This window comes from Lepisosteus oculatus, chromosome 19 (assembly GCF_040954835.1).
Source record: "Lepisosteus oculatus isolate fLepOcu1 chromosome 19, fLepOcu1.hap2, whole genome shotgun sequence".
Classification (NCBI taxonomy): Eukaryota; Metazoa; Chordata; class Actinopteri; order Semionotiformes; family Lepisosteidae; genus Lepisosteus; species Lepisosteus oculatus.
In genome coordinates, this window is record NC_090714.1 from 431342 (window position 1) to 459187 (window position 27846).

General features: G+C 46.4%; 2 protein-coding genes and 1 long non-coding RNA gene across 9 annotated transcripts; 1 reads left to right on the forward strand and 2 right to left on the reverse strand.

The window, feature by feature from the left end:
- Positions 1-526: 526 nt before the first annotated feature.
- LOC138224226 (uncharacterized) lies at positions 527-3773 on the reverse strand. 2 transcript variants are annotated; one of them, XR_011182601.1, is made up of 3 exons: positions 3477-3773; positions 2032-2667; positions 527-1195 (listed from the first exon to the last, which is right to left on the reverse strand). It is a non-coding gene; the product is annotated as an uncharacterized lncRNA (long non-coding RNA). The 2 variants fall into 2 exon arrangements; XR_011182600.1 differs by lacking the exon at positions 3477-3773 and having other exon boundaries at positions 2032-3449.
- Positions 3774-7138: 3365 nt separating this feature from the next.
- Positions 7139-20386, reverse strand: LOC107078928 (myosin heavy chain, embryonic smooth muscle isoform). Of its 5 annotated transcripts, none has more exons than XM_069180837.1 (8): positions 20091-20386; positions 19243-19319; positions 18701-18795; positions 17233-17341; positions 16990-17153; positions 8994-9169; positions 8012-8481; positions 7139-7817 (listed from the first exon to the last, which is right to left on the reverse strand). In XM_069180837.1, exons 3-7 carry the CDS (start codon positions 18739-18741, stop codon positions 8408-8410), a joined length of 564 nt encoding a protein of 187 aa, XP_069036938.1. In that variant the 5' UTR covers positions 18742-18795; positions 19243-19319; positions 20091-20386; the 3' UTR covers positions 7139-7817; positions 8012-8407. The 5 variants fall into 5 exon arrangements, with proteins under 5 accessions (XP_069036938.1, XP_069036940.1, XP_069036942.1 ...); XM_069180839.1 differs by lacking the exon at positions 18701-18795 and adding an exon at positions 17576-18131 and having other exon boundaries at positions 18848-19319; positions 20091-20383; XM_069180841.1 differs by lacking the exon at positions 18701-18795 and having other exon boundaries at positions 18848-19319; positions 20091-20384.
- Positions 20387-23440: 3054 nt separating this feature from the next.
- On the forward strand, positions 23441-27842 carry snn (stannin). 2 transcript variants are annotated; one of them, XM_015359845.2, is made up of 2 exons: positions 23441-23793; positions 25898-27842. In XM_015359845.2, exon 2 carries the CDS (start codon positions 26050-26052, stop codon positions 26311-26313), a length of 264 nt encoding a protein of 87 aa, XP_015215331.1. In that variant the 5' UTR covers positions 23441-23793; positions 25898-26049; the 3' UTR covers positions 26314-27842. The 2 variants fall into 2 exon arrangements, with proteins under 2 accessions (XP_015215331.1, XP_015215330.1); XM_015359844.2 differs by having other exon boundaries at positions 25937-27842.
- Positions 27843-27846: the final 4 nt, after the last annotated feature.

Below are 27846 nucleotides of genomic sequence, written 5' to 3' on the forward strand. Positions count from 1 at the left end.
CTCAACTGGAGTGCCACACCCACTCACACTCAATCTCTCACAAAGACTTGACGCCGTTAACAAGTCTTGAGAATGCCCTGTAAAGCAAAGAACAGGATGTGTTAAGGCTATTCAAAAAGCAAAACTGTAAAAAGGCAGCAGGACCTGACTGTGTATCTCCAGCCACACTACAGCACTGTGCTGGCCAACTCGCTCCAATCTTTACAGACGTTGTTAAGCAATCATTGTCCCAGTGCACAGTGCCAGACTGCTTCAAATCTTCTGTTATTGTTCCTGTTCCAAAAAAGGACACAAGAACCTGCCTTAATGCCTACAGACCCATCGCACTAACGTCAGAACTGGTGCGTCTTCCCAACACGTTCGTGTCACAGTGAGGTGACCCCTCAAACAAGAATTATTTCCTGCCTCATATATGACTACGCCACCTAGCAATGCAAACAGGGTGCTAGGGCCCCTCTACATTACCACAGGTTCTGTTGATCTCCCAGATCCACCAATGCCCACACAGACCAGCGACAAGCATGTGTATCGTATAAGTGACCTTTTTTATTTTCTATCCACATTCACCATCAGCCAAAGACACAACGAAAACAGCAGCGACAAAAGGTCCTTCCAAGGGTCATAATGAATCCAGAGGGACGGCAGTCTTTTCTGTCAAGTACCGAAGAGTGGCCACTCGAACGATTCTTCTTCGTACCTGTAAAGTCTTTGATGGCCCCAGTAAACGAGAGGCCGGTCCCATTTCCCCAGACTCCGTTCAGGTTCCACTAGAAATCCTCCCGCGAACTGTATTCCATTCCCCTCAGTTTGGAGCGGCTAGCCGGGCCGGTTTCTCGCTCCTTGCCTTCAGGTATTAAAAGTCTCTGTACAGTACCTCTGTTCCGATGCCACTGTCTCCCGTGGTCGTCAATCGGTCCTTGCCTCCGTGAACTCGCGCTCCGCAGCTTCCCTTGTGCTGCCTGTGTCGTCTCCCGGGTCTGGTGGGAATCGGGAGCGCGCTCCGTTCCGGCTCAGATGGTTTTATTCCTCCCCTCAGCCCATCTCCCTCAGGGGGTTTTCCACTGTCCCTGTCAGAAAGGGGCTTGCCCAGTATTTTACCAGGAGGAAGCTCGTGTGGCTGAAGAGTGTGAGAGTGCCGAGCTTAGGTGTTATGGGCCCTTATCACTTCTTTGTTCACTCTCCGGGTCGGAGAAACCTGAAAAGAGACAAACGTTGTGAGACCATTTATTAGCTTGGTGACCTCAAATTAAACAGAACAATAGCAACACTGTTCTACAAACCTTTCACTGAAAGGGTTTTCAAACACTGTCCCACTTGCTGGTTTGGCAACATCAGTAGCTGGAATTGAATATGCAGCCATTAGTCTGCCTGGCAAAAAACAACCGGTCTCTCCAGTGGTCTGCATACAAGTGAACACACAAACCCCATACTATTAAAACCCCCTTTAGGGCACACTCACACTCACACCACAACACAATCAACCTGACAGACTCACCAACACTGGACTGCAGAAGCGGCAGGAAACCCTTGAGAACATGAGCAGAGCATGCAAACTCCACACAGACAGCACTCCAGGAAACCAGACACATGAGAACATGTCTCTCAGCCTTTCACCTCCACATGCAGATCAGGACGCGACCGGAGACCGGAGACTCCTCACTCCTGCAGGAGGAGGCGCCGACGGACTCGCTCAGCCCAGCGCTTACATTTCCTTGACAGTCCTGTCCTACAGCCTGCGACTCACCGCTTCTTCCTTTTCTTCTGCGAAATGTCCACAAAATACTCCAGCCAGCGCCTTTTAGACTAAAGTTTTGGCTTCGCTCGCTGATTAGATTACAAAAGCCGACTGTTTACCTCCTGGAGGTCAGATTGGAACAACTTCTGCAACTTCTTCAAACTCCACACACACATCACCCCAGGAAACCGGACCCACGAGAACAGGGGCAGAGCATGCAAACTCCACACAGACAGCACCCCAGGAATTAAATCCAGGGTCTCAGTGCTGGAACCCACTGCGCCGCCGTCTCTCACCTTTTCACCTCCACATGCAGGAGACATGCAGGTCTCAACCGGAGACCGGAGACCGGAGACTCCTCACTCCTGCAGTAACACACCCAGCAGGACTCGCTCATGGTCCAGTGAGCCCAGCAGTTTGAGTCTGGTTTCCAGCGCTGATGTGTCCCTGATAGTCCTGTCCCACAGCCTGCGAGTCACCGTTTCTTCCTTTTCTTCTGCATAATGTCCACAAAATACTCCAGCTGGCGCTTTCTAGACTAACGTTTCTGCTTTGCTCGCTGATTAGATTAAAAAAGCCATCTGTTTATCAGCTGGAGGTCAGATCGCAACAACTTCTGCAGCACCGTTTCCCCGGCAACCACGTTTTATTTAACAAAGTAAAATAAACACAGGAGAAAAGTTTGCAAACATGCAGGCAGGATGAGCGCTGCAGACACAGGCTTGTGAAATACACAGAACAGAAAACAGAAAGAAAAATACACACTAGAGTACACATAACACAATCAGGGGGACACAATACTCCTGCCCTTTACACAAACAGGTCGGCGCAGCTGTCATGATGTCTCATTTACAAAGAGTCTGAAGATTTGCTCGTCTCTTCCCAGAGCAGCTTCACTCCGGAGAGCAAGAAACAGCTCCTGTCGAGTCCGTCTTGTAAGAGAGACATAGAAATCCGCGACACGATTAATACGCTGAAATTGTATAATTAATTCTGATGCTCAATCAAATCTGCGGAACGCGTGGGCAGCGCACGTGTTCTGTAGTGCGCTATGGAGCACTAGAGAGACTACATCTCCCACAAGCCCTGTGGGCGACTTCCTTTTGACGTCATCGATTCGCGTCTTTTTTCTTTTTAATTAGAACAACAATACATGTACATGTTATGCAAAAATATTAAACAAGTAATCTTGTTTAATAGTAAACAAAAGCAGATAAGGTCCGTACATGTTTCAAATTGTCTGTACAAACGCATTTACATCCGTTTTAAAGTGTTTAAACATGGGTCTCCTCCCGCAGCATTTCGTTAGTTATTAGATCGTGGAAGTATAATATTTTTTTTAAATACAAACAACATTTTCATATTACTTTCAATGGGTTTAAATGTTGCATGATGTTACTTCTTTAAAAGTAATGTCAATATTAGTTTCCTTCTTTACATTAGGTTTCAGAGTTGCTGTCACAAAAGTCACAGTTACCATCTGTTTTGATTTTCAATCTCTGCACAACGAGGATCTGTAAGGAGGCGCTTCAAGATTCGCCGCCATAGACTCGTGTATCTCTGTCGAAAGTGCAGTTCTTTTTGAACTCTTGTAGCAATAAAAATAGATACGATACAAAACAAGAGTATATATAGCAAATCAATAATGTCATCAGGGGTACATAGTATAATATATTTACACTTCTGAAAAAAAAAATTCAATATCTGCACAACAAGTCTTCGACAGCGCTTTGAGACTCACCGCCATAGACTCGTGTATCTCTGTCGCCACCCAGTGGCCATTTCTCGAAAGTGTCACCGCCCGCCGTGATTCAGTAAAGTTCCGGAATTGAAATTCTGATTGGACGAGAGCCGTATCCATCCCGCCTCCTGCCGAAATCTCGGCGCTGATTGGTTGTGAGCCGAGTCACTCAAGGTGAGGGCGGTATTTCCGTGTAAGAACACGGAAGTCCACGGTGATTGGCTAGGAGCGGTGTCACTCACATAAACTAAAAGGAAGTCCCGCCTTTTCCCACCCAACGGCGGTGATTGGACACGCCGTGCGTCACTCTTATGACGTCACTTAACCACGACGGATCCGGATCTGATGCGTGATTAGCGCGACAGCCGGTCCGTCGCTGAGATCGGTGTGGAGCCGCGGCCCAGGATGCTATGGTTCCGCTCTCTGCTCGTCAAGCACTGCGGACTCCCGGAAAACCGTATTGCAGGGCAGAGAGTTATTGAACTCCAGACGTCCGTCGCTGGAGAGTTACTTTACTGGCGAGCCGCCTCACGTTGTTGATTAATTCGACTTTATTGTGTTTTCTCTTCTTTAACATTTATATTGCAATCATAAAAATACTATTCAATGCACAAAAGAGTACATTACAGATCACCGGGGTACATTATACAGGCAAATAAAGATAAGGTACGCGCACAGCTTTCATGTTGGGGCATTTAGAAATAGGTTAGAGACGTGCCCTCATGTGTTTCAGATGTGACTTCTTTCCATTTGTTTTCTCTGCTTTAACAAATAGTAAAAATGCTATTCAATGCACACAAGAGTACATTACAGATCACCGGGGCTCATTATACAAGCAAATAAAGACAAGGTCTACTTATCTTTAAGGTCCGGTTTCCTGGGGTACTTGCTTACCCCCTGGAGATCAGATCGCAACAACTTTTACAGCTCCGTTTCCACGGCAACCATGTTTTATTGAAAATTAAAATAAACACAGGAGAAAAGTTTGCAAACAAGACGGGAGCTAAAAAAAAACACGAGGACAGTTTGCTTTATGTGGCGAGTCGATAAACCAGCGCTGCAGACACGTGAATAAAAGAAACACACACAAGGGAACACAGAAGAGAGACATAGAAATACAAGACACGATAAATACGCTGAAATTCTATTAATATAATCAATTCTATTTTTTTTAAAGAATTTTTTATTAAACTTGTAAATAATTTACAAATACAAATACAATCAGAGGATCAAATTAGGTATAAGCAAACAAACACAAACAGAAAAGTAAACAATTAACCGCCAGAGGTAATAGGTAAGTTATATGAGTAACTTGTATTTTTTACATATATCATGTTTTCCGTGCTTTATTATTTCTCACATTTTTAATAGAATTTAAATAATGTTTCAGCTCCACCTCAAAAGAACTAAAAAGGGGAGTATTATTAGACCATTTGGATTTATGGATGTGAAATTTACCAAGAATGATTAATAAATTGACTATAAATAAATGCTCTTTTTCCAAATTTTCTACTAAACAGTACAATAAAATGTCAAAATCCTTCAATCTAAAAAACACCTTTAACTTCCTGCAAACAAAACTCTGTAAATCCGTCCAAAACAACTTCACAAACCTACACCTAACAAATAAATGCACCAAAGATTCCTTTTCCGCCCGACAAAAAACACACAGATCATCCTGCTCATGCTTAAATTTAAAAAGTACTAATTTCACTGGATAAAACTTATGAATGATTTTAAACGATATCTCTTTAACTTTATTGGTAATACAAAATCTATCAGGAATTGTCCAAACTAACTTCCAGTTTATATTTTCAAACATTGCATTCCAAAAAGACAAACAAGAAGGGATAAGATGGGGTTTACAAAGATTTCTAATATGAGTATTGTTACACTTCTTATCCTTTATTTCCACGCCATCCAAGAATAAATCAGTTGTAGGACCCAAAAGAACGTCAGTCCTATTAACACTTTGACTGGCTTTTAATAAGCACACTACACCTTCCGGAATGGCATCAAAAACTATTGCATATTCCTTTGAAGTAACAGGAAACTGAAATCTCTCCAGGAATTCAGGATAAGTAAGCAATCTACCATCTTCATTCAACAGTTGAGCTACTAAATAAATTTTGTTATTAAACCAATTATGTAAAAATAAACTTTTATTTTTAAACTTAATGTCTTTATTATTCCAAATATAATATGTGTGTGGTGAGAAGTTGTGTTTGTATAATAAAGTCCAGTATAATAATACTTGCTTATGAAAATGAGATAACTTAACTGGGATTTTCTTTATCTCAAAGTTACATTTTAACAAAAAGTCAAGATTCCCAACATTCTGAAAAATTATGTTTGGAATAAAATTCCAAATACTATTTTTATTATTAATAAATTTCCTAATCCAATTTATTTTAAAAGTTATATTTGACATATAAAAGTCTATAACATTCAAACCACCTTGGTTTTTTGGTTTACTCAGAAGGTGTTTCCTAATATAATGAGGTTTATTCTTCCAAATAAAGTTGTATAATAGTTTATCAAACTCATCAATAAGATGCGAAGGTACATTCAGTGAAAGCGAGGCGTATACAAAGCGAGATATACCTTCTGCTTTCGACAGTAGAACCCGACCTGCCAACGATAGGTCCCTCATTAACCAAGACTGAAATCTTTTTTTAGTTTTATCTAATATAGGCATAAAATTCAATTTACATCTTTCATCTTGGTCTTTACAGATTATTATACCCAAATAACGAACCACTTTCTTCACAGGTATATTCACTATTGCATCCAAATTAGATTCCTTCAGAGAAAACAGTTCACACTTGTCAATATTCAAAGACAATCCTGAAACTGATGAGAACACATTTAAAACCTCAATTGCTTTAGAAACCTCTTTACTATTCTTAAGAAAAATAGTGGTATCGTCTGCTAGTTGACAAATCTTAATTTCCCTTCCCAAGATACTAATGCCTTCCATAATGCTATTATTAATATGAAGAGTCAAAGTCTGAGTTACTAATAAAAGGAGAAAAGGAGATATTGGACATCCCTGCCTAATACCTCTTCCAATTTCAAATCTCGGAGATGTACCATTATGTAATCTGACTGAGCTATTACACCCATTATAAAGAGTCTTAACAACATTCTGAAAATATTCACCAAAACCAAAAAATTCTAAACACTTAAAAATAAATGTATGCTCTACTGTATCAAAAGCTTTATAAAAGTCCACAAATAAGATATAACTATCATCTTCTATAAGATCACTGTAATCTATCAGGTCCAGAATTAAACGGATATTATTACAAATATGCCTGCCTTTCATAAAACCAGATTGCGTCTCATCAATAATCTGAGCCAACCCTTTCTTTAATCTATTCGCAAATATCAAAGCTAATAATTTTGCATCATTATTCAACAGAGTTATAGGTGTCCAATTTTCTAATATTAGCTTATCCTTGTCAGGTTTGGGAATAAGTGAAATCAAACCCTGTTTCAGAGAAGGTGGCATTTCTTTTTTTTGTATAGCTTCTTCAAAAACACCAAATATATAATCAATTCTATTAAGCCCCGTGGGCGACAACAGTTTGACGTCATCGACTCGCGTCTTTTGTATTTTTTATGAGATCAAAAACTACAAGAATACAACGCAGCAATCGTATTGTCAGGGGTACATGCAATAATACATGTACATTTTATGGAAAAAAAGATTAAACAAGGTAAATGCAGATAAGGTCCGTCCATGCTTCAACGTTCTTACAACTAGACACAGTACGTCTTTACATCTGTTTGAAACTGTTCAAACATGGTCTCCTCTCACACCATTCCGTTAATAATTATGTTGCGCAAGTATAATAATTTTAAAAAATACAAACGATATTTTCATCTTCCTTTCAATGGGATTAAAATGTAACAAATGTATTTCTTTAAAAGTAAATTATTATCTTTCTTTATATAAGTTTGTAAAAAAGTCCTGAATATTTATAAACCACAACATCACCAAAATAAATGTTGTTAGGTTTCAGGGCTGCTTTCAGAAAGGTCACAGTTATCATCTATATTGATGATCAATCTCCGCATAAGTCTTTCCGATAGCGCTTTAAGACTCGTGTATCTCTGTCGCCGCCCAGTGGACATTTCTCGGAAGTGTCACCGCCTGTCGGAATTCGGAAAAGTCCCGGGACTGAAGCCGTGTGACTAGACAAGAGCCGCATGTCTCCCGCCTCCTGCTGAAATCTCAGCGCCGATTGGACAATAGCTGCTCACAGTCCAGATCCAGTGGAAGGCTGATCCACTCCGGGTTTTCCCCTGCCGACACTCTATACTCTTCTCCAAAATCTTAAATAGAAATTATGAAAAAAAGTTTATGAAAACGTTTTACGAAAAGATCACGGCGCTGGGGTCAATGGGGGACGCCGGCTCTACGCGGAAACAGCCGGAAGTCAGAACAACGCGTCACTTTTGAATAGTTTTTATACATTTTTTAAAGTAAGCATTAACAAGAACAAGGAATACAATACAAATACAAGTACCGGTCTGTCGCTGAGCTCGGTGTGGTTCCGCTCTCTGCTCGTCAAGCACTGCGGGCTCCTGCAAACCTGTCCTTCAGGGCAGAGAGTTATTCGTGAACTCCAGACACCGCTGGAGAGTGTGTTTACCGGCGAGTCGGCTCACGCTGCTGATCAATTCGACCTCCTTGTGTTTTCTTCTTTATCGTGCAATAATATTAATCCTTTACGATGCACGCAATACTATATTACAGATCACCGGAGTACATTATACAGGCAAATAAAGATAAGGTACGCACAGCTTTCATGTTGTGATACTTAGACATGGTTTGGAGACGTTCCCTCGTGTGTATTTTGAATTATTCAAATGCGTGTCGCTTCAATTTGGAAGCGCATAATTTCAGTGGATGATCGTACCTGTTATATTGGGCGAGGAGTCACAAGGATCCTCCAACAAGAACGAGTTTGCCCTGGAATCCATTCCACTGCCCAACCTGAAAGTCAGAGCATGAGAACGGACGGATTGTAAGGCGACTGTGGTGTTGCTCGACCACATCAATTAGGCGAGAAGTACACTCTGCTACTACGACATACGGTCTAATTATTTAGTTTTTTATTATTTCTTATCCTTAGGTTATTTATACATATAAAAACTTTTAAGTATAATGGTTAAGTTAATGAGCAGTAAAATAACACATTTGTCTACAGGAAATGTCAGAATTAGAAACCTTCTTTACACCATTTTGCCGATCAGTTCAGAATGTTTTAACAACAGAACAAAAAAACAAACATAAGGTTTCTGGACTGCTTCGAAAAAGACGGTTATCATCCATATTACTTTTAAATCTCTGCACACTATCTTTACGGGGTCGATTCAATGTACAATTTTGTTGTACAATGTACAACAGAAGATATCTTTCAATAAAAAGGATGATGATGAAGATGCAGAATTATCATGCTATAGAGGACAATGTCCTTGGTATCAGCTCAGACAGTCAAACAGTACAGTTCTCGAGCAGAGTAAGTCCTCTGTCTGTCTGGTCAGTCGGGCTGTAGGAAGGGGGGCCCCAGGCTGTCCTCAGGGCTGGGGGGCTGCGGTCCTCGGAGTCAGAGGTGTCCAGGGAGAGGTCGTCCAGCAGGGAGCGGTGGGAGGACAGGACAGGGACGGCCAGCGGGGTGCGTCTGCAGGACAGAGAGAGGGGTCAGTGTGGGAAAGATCCACAACACTGACCCTGACCACGGACCACAGAGCACAGGACACCCCGACACCCCGTCTCACAGCCCATACCCCAACGCCCTAGTACCCCACAACGCATTCTACCTACAACCTGGACCCCCACAATGCCACAAAGTCTGTACCCCCACATTCTCTACCCATTACCCATACCCCCACATTCCCAACATGCACCCCCACACAACCAGAGAGCCCATACCCCGATACCCTCCTTCTCCATGGCCTGTACCCCAACACACACCCTCCTCATGGCCCATACCCCCACAAAGTTCAACCCACACTGTCACACAGCTTGGACCCCCATATTCTCCCCACATCGTTCGCCACACACTGCCACACAGCCTATACCCCCACATTCTCTCCCCACAACCTGTACCCACACAGTGCAAAACAACCTGTACCCTACAGTAACCCTACCTTCTCTCTACCAACAGACAGTACCCGAACACTCACCTTCCTCGTCGCCCGTACCCCCACATTCTCTCTCCCCACAACTTGCACCCCAAGATGCTCCCTCCACACAGCCCGTACCCCCACACTACCACAAAGCCCATATCCCCACATTCTCCCTACAACCTTTACCTCCATACTGGCACACGGCACATACCCCACATTCTCTCTCCACAGCCTGTACCCCCATTCTCACCACAACGTGCACCACCACACAGCCCACACCCCCACATTCTCCACACAGCCCATACTCCCATACTGCCACACAGCCTGTACCCCCACACTCACCTTCCTCATCGCCCATACCCCCATTCTCTCTCCTCACAGCACATACCCAGACAATGCCCCACAACGTGCACCCCCACATTCTCCCATACAACTTGCACCCCATACTACCGCAAAGCCTGTACCCCCACATTCTCTCCCCAAAGCCAGTAGCCCCACACTCTCCCCACACTGTGCACCCCATCACTCTCCCCACAACCAGTACCCCCCCACTGCCACACAGCCTGTAACCCCACCTTCTCCCCCCCCCAACGGACGGTACCCCAACACTCACCTTCCTTGTCGCCCGTACCCCCACATTCTCCCCACAACCTGAACCCCCAGACTGCTCCACAATATGTACCCCAACATTACCCCACAGCCTGTAAACCCACATTTTCCCCACAGACTGTACCCCAGCACTGCCACACAGCCCATACCCACACACTCTCCCTCCCAACAGATGGTACCCCAACACTCACCTTCCTTGTCGCCCATACCCCCACATTCTCTCTCCCCACAACGTGCACCCCCACACACTCCCCCCCCACAGCGGTACACCCAACACTACCACACTGCCTGTACCCCCACATTCTCCCCACAACTTGCACCCCCACACTGCCTGTACCCCCACATTCTCCCCACAACTTGCACCCCCACACTGCCTGTACCCCCACATTCTCCCCACAACTTGCACCCCCACACTGCCTGTACCCCCACATTCTCCCCCACAACTTGCACCCCCACACTGCCTGTACCCCCACATTCTCCCCCACAACTTGCACCCCCACACTGCCTGTACCCCCACATTCTCCACTCAGCTCATACCCCCACACTGCCTGTACCCCCACATTCTCCCCACAACTTGCACCCCCACACTGCCTGTACCCCCACATTCTCCCCACAACTTGCACCCCCACATTCTCCACTCAGCTTAAACCCCCACACTGCCTGTACCCCCACATTCTCCCCCACAACGTGCACCCCACATTACACCACAGCCTATAACCCCACCTTCTCCCTCCCAACTGACAATACCCCAACACTCACCTTCCTCATCGCCTATACATTCTCTCTCCCCACAACTTGCACCCCAAGATGCTCCCTCCACACAGCCTGAACCCCCAACACTACCACACAGCCCATACCCCCACTTTTTCCCCACAACCACTACACAGCCTGTACCCCCACATTCTCCCCACAACATGCACCCCCACACTGCCACAAAGCCCATAGCACCTCATTAGCCCAGAGCTTGTAACCCAACCCTCTCTCCCCCAAATGACGGTACCCCAACATTCGCCTTCCTTGTCACCCATACCCCCACATTCTCTCTCCCCACAACGTGCACCCCCAAACGCTCCTTCCCCACAACACTACCACACAGCCCATACCCCCACACTCTCCCCACAACCTGTAACCCCACACTGCCATACAGACTGTATCCCCACATTTGTTCCCCACAAGCTTTACCCCCACACTGCCACACAGCCCATACCCCCACATTCTCCCCACAACATGCACCCCCGCACAGCCTGTACCCCCACACTACCACACAGCCTGTACCCCCACATTCTCCCCACATCCTGTACCCCCACATTCTCCCCACAGCCTATAACCCCAACCTCATCTTCCTCATCGCCCATACCCCCATTCTCTACCCACACAATACCCCACAACGTGCACCCCCACATTCTCCCATACAACTTGCACCCCATACTACCACACAGCCTGTACCCCCACATTCTCCCCACATCCTATAACCCCAACCTCATCTTCCTCATCGCCCATACCCCCATTCTCTACCCACACAGCACATATCCACACAATGCCCCACAACGTGCACCCCCACATTCTCCCACACAACTTGCACCCCATACTACCACAAAGCCTGTACCCCCACATTCTCTCCCCAAAGCCAGTAGCCCCACACTGTGCACCCCTACACTCTCCCCACAAACAATACCCCCACACTTTCCCCACAACGTGCACCCCATCACTCTCTCCTCAACCCGTACCCCCTCACTGCCACACAGCCTGTAACCCCACCTTCTCCCTCCCAACAGATGGTATCCCAACACTCACCTTCCCCGTCGCCCGTACCCCCACATCATCTCCGCCCAGAACATGCACACCAACACGCTCCCTCCACAAAGCGTGAACCCCCAACACTACCACACAGCCCATACCCCCACTTTCTCCCCACAACCTGTACCCCACACTGCCACACAGCCTGTACCCCCACGTTCTGCCCAACACACAGAACCCCACACTACCACAGTCTGTACCCCCACATTCTCCACACAACGTGCACCCCCACACTGCCACACAGCCTGTAACCCCACCTTCTCCCCCCCAACGGATGGTACCCCAACACTCACCTTCCTTGTCACCCGTACCCCCACATTCTCTCTCCCCACAACATGCACCCCCAAATGCTCCCTCCCCACAGCTGGTACACCCAACACTACCACACAGCCCATACCCCCACACTCTCCCCACAACCTGAACCCCCACACTGCTCCACAATATGTACCCCAACATTACCCCACAGCCTGTAAACCCACATTTTCCCCACAGCCTGTACCCCAGCACTGCCACACAGCCCATACCCCCACATTCTCCCTCCCAACAGACAGTACCCCAACACTCACCTTTCTCGTAGACCGTACCCCCACATTCTCTCCCCACAGCCTGTACCCCCACATTACACCACAGCCTGTACCCCCACCCTCACCCTCCCAACAGACGGTACCCCAACACTCACCTTCCTTGTCGCCCATACCCCCACATTCTCTCTCCCCGTAACGTGCACCCCCACACAGCCTGTACCCCCACATTCTCCACACAGCCCATACTCCCATACTGCCACAGTCTGTACCTCCAAATTGGCTCCCCATAGCCTGTACCCCACCCTCACCTTCCTCACAGCACATACCCACACAATGCCCCACAACGTGCACCCCCACACTGCCACACAGCCTGTAACCCCACCCTCTCCCTCCCAACGGACGGTACCCCAACACTCACCTTCCTTGTTGCCCGTACCCCCACATTCTCTCTCCCCACAACATGCACCCCCAAATGCTCCCTCCCCACAGCTGGTACACCCAACACTACCACACAGCCCATACCCCCACATTCTCCCCACAACCTGAACCCCCACACTCCTCCACAATACATACCCCAACATTACACCACAGCCTGTAAACCCACATTTTCCCCACAGACTGTACCCCAGCACTGCCACACAGCCCATACCCACACACTCTCCCTCCCAACAGACAGTACCCCAACACTCACCTTTCTCGTAGACCGTACCCCCACATTCTCTCCCCACAGCCCATACCCCCACATTCTCCTCACAACCTGAACCCCCACACTCCTCCACAATACATACCCCAACATTACGCCACAGCCTGTAACCCCACCCTCTCCCTCCCAACGGACAGTACCCCAAAACTCACCTTCCTCGTGGCCTGTACCCCCGCATTCTCTCTCCTCGCAGCACATATCCCCAAACTGCCTCACAACATGCACCCCATACTACCACACAGTGCATACCCCTACATTGCCATACAGCCTGTACCCCCACATTCTCCCTCACAACCTGTAACCCCACACTGCTACACAGCCTGTACCCCCACATTCTATACCCCCATACTGTCACACAGCCTGTACCCCCACATTCTCTCCCCACAACCTGTACCCCCACACTGCTACACAGCCTGTAGCCCCACATTCTATACCCCCATACTGTCACACAGCCTAAACCCCCACATTCCCTGCCCTCAACGTTCACCCCCACACTACCACACAGCCTGTACCCCCACATTTTCTCCCTACAACCTGTATCCCACACTGCTACACAGCCTGTACCCCCACATTCTATACCCCCATACTGTCACACAGCCTGTACCCCCACATTCTCTCCCCACAACCTGTACCCCCACACTACCCTAGAGCCTGTACCCCCACACTCTCCACCCACAACCAGTACCCCCACACTACCCTAGAGCCTGAACCCCCATTCTCCCCACAACCTGTACCCCCACACTACCCCACAGCCTGTACCCCCACATTACCACACAGCCTGTACCCCCACGTTCTCTCCCCACAACCCGTACCCCCCCACTGCCCCACAGACTGTACCCCCCACATTCTTTCCCCACAACCTGTACCCCCACACTGCAACACAGCCTGTACCCCCACATTCTCCCCACAACCAGTACCCCCACACTGCAACGCAGCCTGTACCCCCACATTCTCTCCCCACAACCATTACCCCTATACTACCACACAGCCTGTACCCCCACGTTCTCCCAAAAACCTGTACCCCACACTACTATACAGCCTGTACCCCCCACATTCTATACCCTCATACTGCCACACAGCCCACACCCCCATTCTCCCCACAGCCTGTACCCCCACACAGCCTGTACCCCCACATTCTCTCCCCACAACCTGTACCCCCACACAGCCTGTACCCCCACATTCTCCCCACAACCAGTACCCCCACACTGCAACACAGCCTGTACCCCCACATTCTCCCCACAACCAGTACCCCCATACTGCCACACAGCCTGTACCCCCACATTCTCTCCCCACAACCCGTACCCCCCACTGCCCCACAGCCTGTACCCCCACATTCTCCCAAAAACCTGTACCCCATACTGTCACACAGCCTGTACCCCCACATTCTATACCCCCATACTGTCACACAGCCTGTACCCCCACATTCTCTCCCCACAACCTGTACCCCCACACTGCTACACAGCCTGTAGCCCCACATTCTATACCCCCATACTGTCACACAGCCTAAACCCCCACATTCCCTGCCCTCAACGTTCACCCCCACACTACCACACAGCCTGTACCCCCACATTTTCTCCCTACAACCTGTATCCCACACTGCTACACAGCCTGTACCCCCACATTCTATACCCCCATACTGTCACACAGCCTGTACCCCCACATTCTCTCCCCACAACCTGTACCCCCACACTACCCTAGAGCCTGTACCCCCACACTCTCCACCCACAACCAGTACCCCCACACTACCCTAGAGCCTGAACCCCCATTCTCCCCACAACCTGTACCCCCACACTACCCCACAGCCTGTACCCCCACACTACCCCACAGCCTGTACCCCCACGTTCTCTCCCCACAACCCGTACCCCCCCACTGCCCCACAGACTGTACCCCCCACATTCTTTCCCCACAACCTGTACCCCCACACTGCAACACAGCCTGTACCCCCACATTCTCCCCACAACCAGTACCCCCACACTGCAACGCAGCCTGTACCCCCACATTCTCTCCCCACAACCATTACCCCTATACTACCACACAGCCTGTACCCCCACGTTCTCCCAAAAACCTGTACCCCACACTACTATACAGCCTGTACCCCCCACATTCTATACCCTCATACTGCCACACAGCCCACACCCCCATTCTCCCCACAGCCTGTACCCCCACATTCTCTCCCCACAACCTGTACCCCCACACAGCCTGTACCCCCACATTCTCCCCACAACCAGTACCCCCACACTGCAACACAGCCTGTACCCCCACATTCTCCCCACAACCAGTACCCCCATACAGCCACACAGCCTGTACCCCCACATTCTCTCCCCACAACCCGTACCCCCCACTGCCCCACAGCCTGTACCCCCACATTCTCCCAAAAACCTGTACCCCACACTTCTACACAGCCTGTACCCCCACATTCTATACCCTCATACTGCCACACAGCCCACACCCCCATTCTCCCCACAGCCTGTACCCCCACACAGCCTGTACCCCCACATTCTCTCCCCATAACCAGTACCCCCACACTGCAACGCAGCCTGTACCGCCACATTCTCTCCCCACAACCAGAACCCCCACACTGCAACGCAGCCTGTACCCCCACATTCTCCCCACAACCAGTACCCCCACACTGCAACGCAGCCTGTACCCCCACATTCTCTCCCCACAACCCGTACCCCCCACTGCCCCACAGCCTGTACCCCCACATTCTCCCAAAAACCTGTACCCCACACTTCTACACAGCCTGTACCCCCCACATTCTATACCCTCATACTGCCACACAGCCCATACCCCCATACTACCCCACAACACATACCCCAACATTCTCATCACAAAGTGCACCCCAACACTACCACACAGCATGTACACCCACATTGTCTCCCCACAACGTGCCTGTACCCCACATTCTCTTCCCACAACCAGTACCCCCATACTGCCACACAGCCTGTACCCCCACATTCTCTTCCCACAACCAGTACCCCCATACTGCCACACAGCCCATACCCCCATTCTCCCCACAACATGTACCCCCACATTACCACACAGCCTAAACCCCCATATTCCCTGACCCCAACGTTCACCCCCACTCTGCCCCACAGCCTGTACCCCCACATTCCCTCCACAACCTGTACCCCCACTTTCTCATCACAAAGTGCACCCCCACACTCTCAAACGGCCTGAACCCCCACATTCTCTGCCCCACAGCCTGTACCCCCACATTCTCCCCACAATGTGCACCCCCATACTGCCACACAGCCTATACCCCCACACTCGCTCCCAAAAACCTGTACCCCCACACTGCCACACAGCCCATACCCCCACATTGTCTCCCCACAAACTGTAACCCCACATCCTGCAACCCCACCCTCTCCCTCCAAACACTCACCTTCCTCGTGGCCCGAGCCCCCACATTCTTTCTCCTCACAGCCCTTACCCCCACATTCTCCCCCCAACCTGTAGGCCCAAATTCTCTCCCTACAACACAAGCCGTATCCCACATACTCTCCCCACAACGTGCACCCCCACACTGTCCCTCCCCACGGCCTGTACGCCCACACTATCCCGGTCAGCTCTCTGCTCTGTGTACCGCAGCTGGCTGCGCAGGGCTGTCAGCTCCGTGTCTCTCTGCTCTGTGTACCGCAGCTGGCTGCGCAGGGCTGTCAGCTCCGTGTCTCTCTGCTCTGTGTACCGCAGCTGGCTGCGCAGGGCTGTCAGCTCCATGTCTCTCTGCTCTGTGTACCTCAGCTGGCTGCGCAGGGCTGTCAGCTCCCTGCCCATGCTCTCAGTCCTGTGGCTCAGGTCCTCCAGCTCTCTCTGCAGTTTCCTGCGGGAGGCGTTGGAACGCGACGCCTCCTCCTCCACCTGCCTCTTCAACTGATGCAGCCGAGCCATCGCCTGGTCCAGCTGGAGCACAGGGAGAGAGCGAGTCAGGGCAGAGCTGCAATTGTCTCTACTGTGGCTGAAGGCGTTCAGGAAGACGGACCTGCTCCCAGAATTGGTCAGCTTGATGCCTCTCGTCCTCCACCTGCATCACCACCTCCTTCAGCCTCTTCTCCATCTTCCACAGCAGCTTGGCAGTAACAGTGCGCTCTCTGACAACACAGAGCCGGCAAGAGTCACAGACAGCAGGATCACTGTAACAACACCCACACTGCCTCATCCTAGAGACTCTATAGAGTCACAGACAGCAGGATCACTGTAACAACACCCACACTGCCTCATCCTAGAGACTCTAGAGAGGAACACACAGCAGTATTATTGTAACAACACTCACACCTTTCTTAAAAGAATTACACTAATTGCACAGGACTGAAAATAAGCAATACCCGCCATCTCAGCATCACTCTTCTGGGGGGGATGACACTGTACATTCAGTTAGCTGCACATGAATCACACGCATTGGAATGAAGCGGAACCCAGCGCTGCAACAGCATGAACTCCGTCCGTCGCTCTCAGTACAGCCGTGTTCGCACTGCTAGATCTGCAGCAGTCTGTCCCTCTTTTCCTCGACACCTGAAGAGGCTCCGCGAACTTTCCTTCCTCCACACGAATGGCTTTTCGGAGTCCTACAACTGCGTTTAGCATCCCTGTCTGTTTTCCCTCGCCTCTGTCCTTCACTGCCCTCTCCCGGAGGGGGGTGTTCAGCTGTGTGCTCGCCTTCCTCCCGGACAGGTGCTGGAGAGGCGCGGATCTGCAGTTTGGCAGGCAGTGGGTTTCCAGCGCAGCGTCTCTCCTCTCCCAGGAGCGTCTCCTGAAGGGCTCCGTTCCCTCTCTCCACAGCTCCGCTTCCTCCAGCCGACACAGGAGAGCGACTGCGTCTCCCTCCTCTCTGGCTGAGAGCAGATCTGCAGAAACTGCCGACAGCCCTGGCTGCCCCTTGCGCTGCACACGTACATGTATATTTCATTATTCTGTCTCCTTTTTTGTATTTCTGGTGTTTAAATAAAAACTTATTTAAAAAAAAAACAAGAAAAAAGTCAGGGGTGACGTCACGCTTTTCCGCCAGCCCAGTCGGTCTGACTGGTGTCACTAAGAATCGACACCTGCAGCATCTGTTATTAATAAGGATCAATTTCACCTTAGAGGGTCGCCTTCTCCCTTTAACGGGTCTCCGGTGCACAGTAAGGTGCTGTAACACGTCACGACACGGTGACTGCAATGCTGTGAGCGACACATGACCCGTCCATAGAGCCCAGGAAGGGGCTCCGAGTCCTGAAACACCTGCGGCCCGTTTCTTTTTTTAAGTACGATTACAAAGAATCAAATACACCGGTTACGGGGACGTGCACATTAGAGACACTGCAGTAACAAAACAAAAACTACATCGAATTAATTAACAGAGCAACGAAAGACTGAGAACATGATGAAGACCACGTATGTGACGTTAAAAGTGTGATAAAATAAAGGTTTGTGTAATCAGATTTCAGATTAATAAGCGCTTTAAGACTCACCTCCATAGACTCGTGTATCTCTTTTGCTGCCCTGTGGACATTTCTCGGAAGTGTCACCACCCGCCGGAATTCCAGGCACGCGTGACTTTTGATTTCTTTTAAAGTAAGCATTAACAAGAACAAGGAATACAATACAAATACAAGTACCGGTCTGTCGCTGAGCTCGGTGTGGTTCCGCTCTCTCGTCAAGCACTGCGGGCTCCTGCAAACCTGTCCTTCAGGGCAGAGAGTTATTCGTGAACTCCAGACACCGCTGGAGAGTGTGTTTACCGGCGAGTCGGCTCACGCTGCTGATCAATTCGACCTCATTGTGTTTTTTTCTTTTCTTTATATTCCAATAATAAAAATCTTATACGATGCACACAAGAGTACATTAAAGATCACCGGGGTACATTGTACAGGCAAATAAAGATAAGGTACGCACAGCTTTCATGTTGTGATATTTAGACATGGTTTGGAGACGTTCCCTCGTGTGTATTTTGAATTATTCAAATGCGTGTCGCTTCAATTCGGAAGCGCATAATTTCAGTGGATGATCGTACCTGTTATATTGGGCGAGGAGTCACAAGGATCCTCCAACAAGAACGAGTTTGCCCTGGAATCCATTCCACTGCCTAACCTGAAAGTCAGAGCATGAGAACGGACGGATTGTATGGCGATTGTGCTATACAAAACAAAAACAAACGTAAGGTTTCTGGGCTGCTTTGAAAAAGACAGTTATCGTCTATATTAGTTTTAAATCTATGCACACTATGCATCTTTACCGGGTCGATTCAATGTACAATTTTGTAACGACGCCTCCTTAACCTTATTATTCATACAAAATCTGTTTGACAATAGTCCTGTTTTATTCCAGTCATTTAGTTTCCACAAAGAGGTGCTCCAAAATAGTTTGACAAGATATTCTGAGATTGCAAGAGGGATCTTAAGTATTTATTAGTACAAGTGTAACTAAATCTCTCTTCAGCGCCCCAGGGAGACTGGGGGACTTGCCAGATTTTCAGCTTTATTACTGGGTCCTTCGGCTCAGGGCTGTTGAGCAAGGTGCTCCCCTCTGCTGGAGAGCCACAGGGGCACTACAGAGCGGCCTCGTGTTCCCTGCTCCTGCCCGTGCCTGTGGACGGCCAGTGTGACCGCGCGCGAGACAAAGTAGTGCATTCGTGGTGTAAATACAGAATGTTCACTAGCTGACTGAGGAAAGTTACAGAGACGGGAGTATACGTTCTGAAATAATGTGAACCACTGTCACACAGACAGACTACTCAAATATGAATAATATTACTACCTGAGATATTAATACCTTTCATAGCACTATTACTAATATAAAGAGCTAAAGTTTGAGTTATTAATAAAAACAAAAATGGAAAAATAGGACATCCTTGTCTCATACCTCTACCAATATCAAATCTTGGAGAAGTCCCACTATGTAACTTAACTGAACTATTAGAACCATTATAAATAATTTTAATAACATTCTGAAAACACTGACCAAAACCAAATAATTCTAAACATTAAAACTAAAATTATGTTCTATCGTATCAAAAGCCTTATAAAACTCAAGAAAAAGTATATTACTGTTGCGTTCTATAAGATCACTATAGTCTATCAAATCCAAGATCAGATGAATATTGTTGCATACTGTACAGTATGTCTACCTCGGCTACACACGCAACTCCTGCATCGATTGACAAAAGACCCGGAAACTCACGCCTTTATTGAGACGTCACAGAGCTGCGACGGAGATGACATAATTAAAGCAACAGTGCACGAGGCCGTCCGTCTTTGCTGTCGGTGTGGAGCTGCGACCCAGGATACTTTGGTTCCGCCCGTTCCTTGAAAACGGCATTTTGTTCTCCACAGGGAAGGGAGTTTATTTATTTTTTTAACTCCCACCGGCCCTGGAGAGTTTGTCTACTGTCGAGTCAGCTCACGCTGTTGAAAAATTCCACCTTATTGAGTTCAGGCACGCTCTGTTTTTCTTTTTGTACGTTTTCGTAAGAAACGAGAAAATGTTATGCAATGCTCTCAGAAGTACGTATACGCATCTTGGTACATTATAGAGGCGCGTGTCACAAAATACTAAATGTGGCCAAGAACTATAAGGAACATACGTCTTTCGTGAGATTTAGTAATATTTCAGAGATATACCCTCACGTTTCTTTTCTATTGCTCAACTGTAGTTCTTGCTTTTCATTTTATGCATATAATAAATGAGCACCTATAATGTTTAATTGATAGATAAATGGCATTGAAACCACTCTGAAATATTAAAAAGTAACCTTTTATTTAACTTTGAAGATCAACTCCTACTGTTTTAACTGGACATAACAAACGTAACGTTTCTGAGATGTTTTCAAAAAAGAAAACGTTATCTGCATTTTTAAACCTATGAAAAAAATGCAATTCCGTGCAGCCTCTCCTTAAACTTCTTGGTTATTTAATGTTTGTTTCCCATCACCTTTGTTTTACCCCATTCCATTAGTTTCCCCAAACGAGGTGTTCACACATCCTTCAGCTGACAAAATAGATTTTAAGAGGGCCTAAATATTCAGTAGTGCAAAATAAACTTCATAGATTTTTTTCTTGTAGTTTAATAGATGGTAAATTCCTCCATTGTCTCTTATGGTCTACTGTTACACTCTTAAAAGTGTCAATACCTCTCTCTGGAGAGCATCTAATACAATACAGTATTGATCAACCTTAACAGAGACATTTTATTTGTTCAGAGTGATAGTGTACGGATACATTTCACCATCAGACAATGAACCCAGATTATTCAATTTCTAGCCCACACCTCAATAAGTTTTATTTTTAAATGTTCCCATTTGGTATTCCAGGTGCTGTCTATACCCCAGAGACCAGTTTTTGCAGCAGTCACGTAGAATATGCATGAATCATGAAGTTTTTCCATATGTTTGGGATCCGTTACTTTTAAATTCAAACTATATCCCCTACTTCTTAAAAGAATATATAACACATTTTGCTCCCCCCACCAACACTTCTGTATCAGTTTTACCTCAAAAATTAGAGGTTATAAAATCTGACGCATTTAGGCCTCCTGCAGTGTTCAAGAAATGCTATTTAAGGGGTTTATTCCTCCCATTTTCCTCAAAGTGAAGGTGGCACAACCAAGACAAGTGAGCCAAGAGCTAACCTAGATAAAACAGGAGATTGAGATGGATGTGGTCTTATTCCACAGCACATCAGGGAGACACACAAGAATCAGTGCATTTGGATTGCTTTGTAAACATACTTTTTTTTAAATTCCAGTGTATGAAATGTATCTGTATCAAAGCAGCTATATTTCAGAGAAACAGTTAAGGAATATTAAACCTTTACTGACCACAGTGGTGTTTGAAGCTCCATTCATGTCTGTCAGGAGACAGTGCCTCAGCTGTAGATATTGGCCCAGAGACGGAGATCATTCTTGGTTTACTTTAAACCTGAAGGGTGATGAACAGAAATGGTTTATATTCAATTGTAACCATCTCTGGAATGACAGACTGGATGGCAGTGCTGCCTTGCAGCACCACAGCCCTGGGTTTGATTCCTGGGGTGCTATCCGAATGTGTGCAGACGTTTGTGGACTCCCCACATAGGGGTGTGGCTAATTCACCAGGAGCCAATCCCAACTCTCCTCAAGGTGTCCTACCTCAAAACCCCCACTGCTTCTAAAACAACACACACCTGCTTCCAATGACCAAACAAGCATTAGCCAGCTCCCCTATAGATCTGCTCACCCCTAAACATTTGGAGAAGTAATATCCAAGTTACAAACAGGAACAATTATAGAGTACCATGCCACTCCTGTTAATCCACTCCTCAGCGATTGCGTTTTCCAAGTAAAACCAATTCATTAACCCTTTTATTTTTGTCAATAAAATGTATAATGTGGCTTGAATATAAGAAGTTTCTTTATCCCCCTTGGTCAGTAGTCCTATAAGAACATGTGACAGACCCAAAGTGATCACACTACTCTGACTCACAGTGATATCCCTAAATTCCCTCTGCACAGGGATGGCTGTTCAAAAAGAGAGGCAGGGGCCTGGAACTGCTGTCCACTAGATTATTGCCCTTAGGAATACAGGGGCAGAAGGCTGCTAGCAGTAGCAGAAAAGGGCACGGAGCGGAGAATCGGGAAGAGGGGAAAGGGGGAGAGAGTCCGGGAGAGGTCAAGTCCTCAGGCTTGTGTTCCGATATTACACGTCCACTGTAATAATGACGTGGATTTCAACACACTTCCAATACATGGAATGTACCACCCATTTTCTGTGTTCATGTAATACTGGCATCAGATCACGGCGCAAACACTCGTGACCTGCGCGAAGGCCCCGGTTAGGACATTCATAAAACGTTGTTTTGTACTCAGGGTTAAAGATCACCATAGAGCTTTAATGCCACTCCTCCTGATCGTGCTCTTTAGTTAGTTTCGGGTTCATTCAGTCCACATTAGTCGGGCTTTGTACTTATTTAATTATCATTCAATCGTTCAAAGTAGTTACATTTGAAAAAATGCGTTACATGCGTCAGGTCGCAAAAGTGTATTGCTTTTAATGAAACACACTGTAAATATCAAGTGGACCAATGGAAGCACTTTCATTAAACTCTAATCAGCCCACTTTTAAATTCTAGGCTGAGAAGTTAAAATGGCACTTTTGGGTTTTGCTGTATTTCAGAGAATGATGCCACAATACGTGTGCTCTCGGGGTAGGTGGCGCATCTTGTATCCGGAGCCCCTTTCCGCTGTTACATTTCTCTGCTGACAGCAGCCCCAAACCTGATCGACTGATCTCTTCGAAAAGCGTCTCGCTGCTCGCGGTTTTCTTCCATTCTATTGGCCTGCAGGCTTGCCACTACCTCACTGAGCTCATTTCCTGCCATCTGCAACTGGCCCTGTTGTGTTAATAAGCAGAGGCGCTGCTCGGGCACCGACAGGAAGAGAAGGCAGGCCGGGGTGTTAAACTGCGCTGTCCTTTGCGATTAATATGGATTATTACCCCAATAGAAGATTCCACGATGCCTCAGATTTCTGCAGTTTGTTTAGATAAGGGATGCCACATAAATAATACATTGTCTTCTGTTCCAAAAACATGGTGAGCATTTGATTTTTATTACTGCACTGGATTGCTCTTTCGGTTGTCCTGGACACTGTGCTTTATTCAGTTTCGTCGTACACAATCCTACCCACAATGAGATGTATGGATTGTAAAAAACATTTCTGTACCCGTCTCTGTAATCGGTATAATGTATCCATGCAACCATTTTCTTTTTCGGATTCCCCGAAAAACAGCTGAAGATGTCTTGTTGAGGGCAAGGAAGAGAACTGTTCGTTCGGTTATAACGCGTGTGGATTTCTAATTTCACATAACATTTTTGTTTTCCGTTGTAAATTCATGTTTGAAGGCAGCGTAGCTTTTATCTATAGCTGAAGACTATAGCGGCCAGTGTAGCAAAGGAAAATACTCTATTAAAGAATGATATCAGATAGGTTTACTGCGGGATTTACGAGTTAAACATACAGTACAAATAGATGGCCCGTAAAAATACAAGTAATAACTTAGAATTTTGTTTTCTTCATGCATATAAATTAGTCTGATTTTGTCTCCGTAAATGGCTGAACATCAGTGAATGTTCATGTATGTGATATATTAACACCCATGTCAAAGTTGTCTAAATTCCAGTAAGTGTATCAATAAAAAATAATATTACTTTCAGTATGTATAAGAACGATTTATTGTCTTTAAAATCCATCTTTATTAGCCTGGCCTGAACGAAATGGAAGAAGTGCTGTAGTTATTCGGTTAATGAGGCACAAACCGTAAGAGATTTTTTCGTGTTTGTTGTGTCTTCGCCTTGTGGTTAAAATCATATATGTGTATTTAAAACATATCTTTAGGAGATACGTCAATAGTACACAAACTAAATTAGGGGCGTTATCCACAACATTGGAGTTTTTATATTTTAAAACTGGCAGGGTGTAATTTGTTTTGCAAGGCAGTCCTGTGACAGTATAGTTTCGTTTTAAATATAGCTACCAGCCGTTAGCAGACGGAATTGTTGAGTGGTTTTTTTATGTATGTATACGGGACACATTGGGTAAACTGTCTCAGTCATCTTTCAAAATGTAATTAGCCAGGCAATGCAGATATCACAAGTTCAAATTTGATAGTTTAGTTTTCATACTGGTCTTGCCCTTGGATTATTCTCTTTTATTATCATCAAAGAAAGATGTTTTAGCATGGATATTTAAGGATATTTTACGTTGTGCGAAACTACAGTTGCTGACGATTGCTATAACCTGTAATTTTAGGGAATTGTTGGTGTTTCATTTAGGTTTTTCCACAGGTGAACAACTGTGTCTGTTACTTCGTGTGTAAGAGGTCCTTGTGGTGTCCGTGAATCATGTCTGTAAACAAGAAGGACTGAGTTGGAGTGGACTTCCTGACGTCCTGTAAATTCCCTGTTTCCAGCATTCTTGCAGAACATGTTCTGTTGTAGAAAAGGGCGCAATGCAAACCGAGTCAGCTAGAACCGTCAAAAGTCAGCACTGGCTTCAACTAGTCAGCCCACTGGCAACAGTGCTTTTAAATACGCTGCATCGTATCCAAGTAAAACCCGTATACAAGGTTTTGCTTCTGTTTTAGTTTGTCAGTTCCAATAGAATAGCGTCCTTATCATCTTACAGACCCGTATTTACATGTATTCATGTACCGAAAGCGATTTACAATTGCGTCGGGTCAAGTTACAAAGGGCGCATGTAACAGCAGCGTAAAACCACAGAAAAGGTGCAGAAGTGTGAAGAGGTTGCTGGGTCAGGTACTGTATGCCCTGAAAAGATGAGTTTTCAGTTTATTCGGGAAGATGGCAGGTCGGTCACCATTAGAGAGCCTAAGACTTGGATAGTCTCCATAACAGCATTACCAGCTGGCGTTAGAAACAGGCGGAGGGACACCTGCAAGTTAGTTGCAGCAGTCGTGTAGAATATGCTTGAATCATGAAGTTTTATATATTTTGGGGATCTGTTTTAGAACATCGAAAGGTAATAAAGAAACTCCTGTTCACACTGCAGGTTTGAGATCGTGGTATTTCCTTGAGGGGAGTTAAAGGAATTTTCTGAAAAATATTATTGTAAGATTTAAATGATGTATAATAAAGGAAAAGAAGCCATGGTTTTGTATCATTTCTATTTTACTGCAGTGCTATGCTGAACTGACGTGGTGTTCTGGTGTGCTTTAGGTCTGTCTGGCGCATCTCTAGTCACTGACAAGAAGTTGTACCTGGGAAAACCTTCGTTTTCAGCTGAGCCTCCAAAAGCCTCCTTCCAGCTGCAGATCAGTCCCTGTCCAGCCATGTCCATCATGGACCACAGCCCCACCACTGGGGTGGTGACCGTCATCGTGATCCTCATCGCCATCGCTGCGCTGGGTGCTCTGATCCTCGGCTGCTGGTGCTACCTGCGCCTGCAGCGCAGCGGCCAGTCCGAAGACGAGGAGAGCATCGTGGGTGAAGGCGAGACGAAGGAGCCCTTTCTGCTGGTGCAGTACTCGGCCAGGGGCCCACGGGTGGAGAAGAAAACCAAGCTCACCCCCAATGGCACCGAAAGTCACAGCTAACTCAACTCCTTCAGAATGCCCTCGTCAAGACCGAAGCTCTTTCTTCTTCCAGGTCACACCAGTCCAATCAATCTAGGTCCATCTGTGAAGATGTGTACTGTGAACAATATTAATAAGCTGGGGTTTTTGTCTGAGATTCTGGCTTTCCCCCTTGTCCAGGATGAATTGACATACTCTCGAGGCACACGGCGCCTCTCAGCTTTGAGTGAAGTTTTAAGCAAATGCATGCACTGAATGTTTTTATAATTAACTTTTTTTATTCAACTTTTGTCTAATTTAAATATTTAGCTGAGCCTACCCTTAAATGAAGCTATAACTACTACAGTTATCTCATCCTGTTATTTAACCTGTAAATTACACATACGCATCAGTACTGACCAGATGAAAGGCCGTGGAGACCTGCAGTGCAAAGTCACGCATGTCCAGCTTCACCATGAACGATGTGCTTCAGAGAGCAGAATGGAGCCATGCAGAGTGTCACAAGGCCACACAGAGGAAGACTGGCACTCACTTCCCAAACAATCTCATACTTGTGGTTTGTGTAGCACAATGTAGGCTTGGGGGTGCCTGTCTAAATTGCACCTTGTTCATTCAGGGCATTTTCATTTTTCAAAAGAAATGTTTCTGAGAACAGTATTTGAACAAGATAAGTGTTTTCACTTAAGAATAGCTGCTACCTTTTTGTGCGGTTCCATACTTACTGCTAGGATGCTGCCAGCAAAGTCTTGAACCAATGATGGATTTTGAAGGTTTAATTATAACCTAAGAAATCTGGATGGTCCTCCCCAGTTTATTTTGATGGTGGCTGAGCAGTATAACAAAGTAACTCTGAAACTGCATTAACTGGAAATGTATAGTTTTATAATGTAATTTCTCCTACTATAAGATGTGGAAATAAACAGCACTTTGATTTATTGGATTGTTTTACACAATACTTTAACTCCTTTAATTCCCATTATCCCAATTCAACACCACATTGTACATGTTCTGTGGTCATGTCCATTTTTTTAGATGAAGAAAAAAAATGCAGAAATAACTTTTTCACATTACTATGAAATTACAAATTCTGCTCTCAACAGGGCAGTTGAGGGCAATGTGTCAAGCAAGGGATGAAAAGTAAAGAATGGCACATCTTGTCATTGAATTCACCCACCCCATGTGAGAAGCATTCAGATGACCCTGTATGACTCCTGGCACGACACCAGCAAACACATCTGGACATTACTGCTGTGCTGTGTTATGCCAGTAGGGCTGGTGGGAGCTCCAGGCGTGGTAGTGGTTGAGTTCATGGTACATCACTCACTGAAGTCTGCATGACAAATATATTGTTTTTATGTTGGCAATAACATTTTTTCAGCTGATTAAATGTTGTAGCACCAAAGTTTGCTTTTATGTGCGATATGTAACGTTTTACTGCAAGAAAGTTATGTACAATGTTGATGTGATCACTGGTATCTGCTGTTTTCCTTGTACCTAGTACAACCTAATAAATTGTTTAGGAATGCTTTCTAGTTGTTCCTGAAACAAAATTGA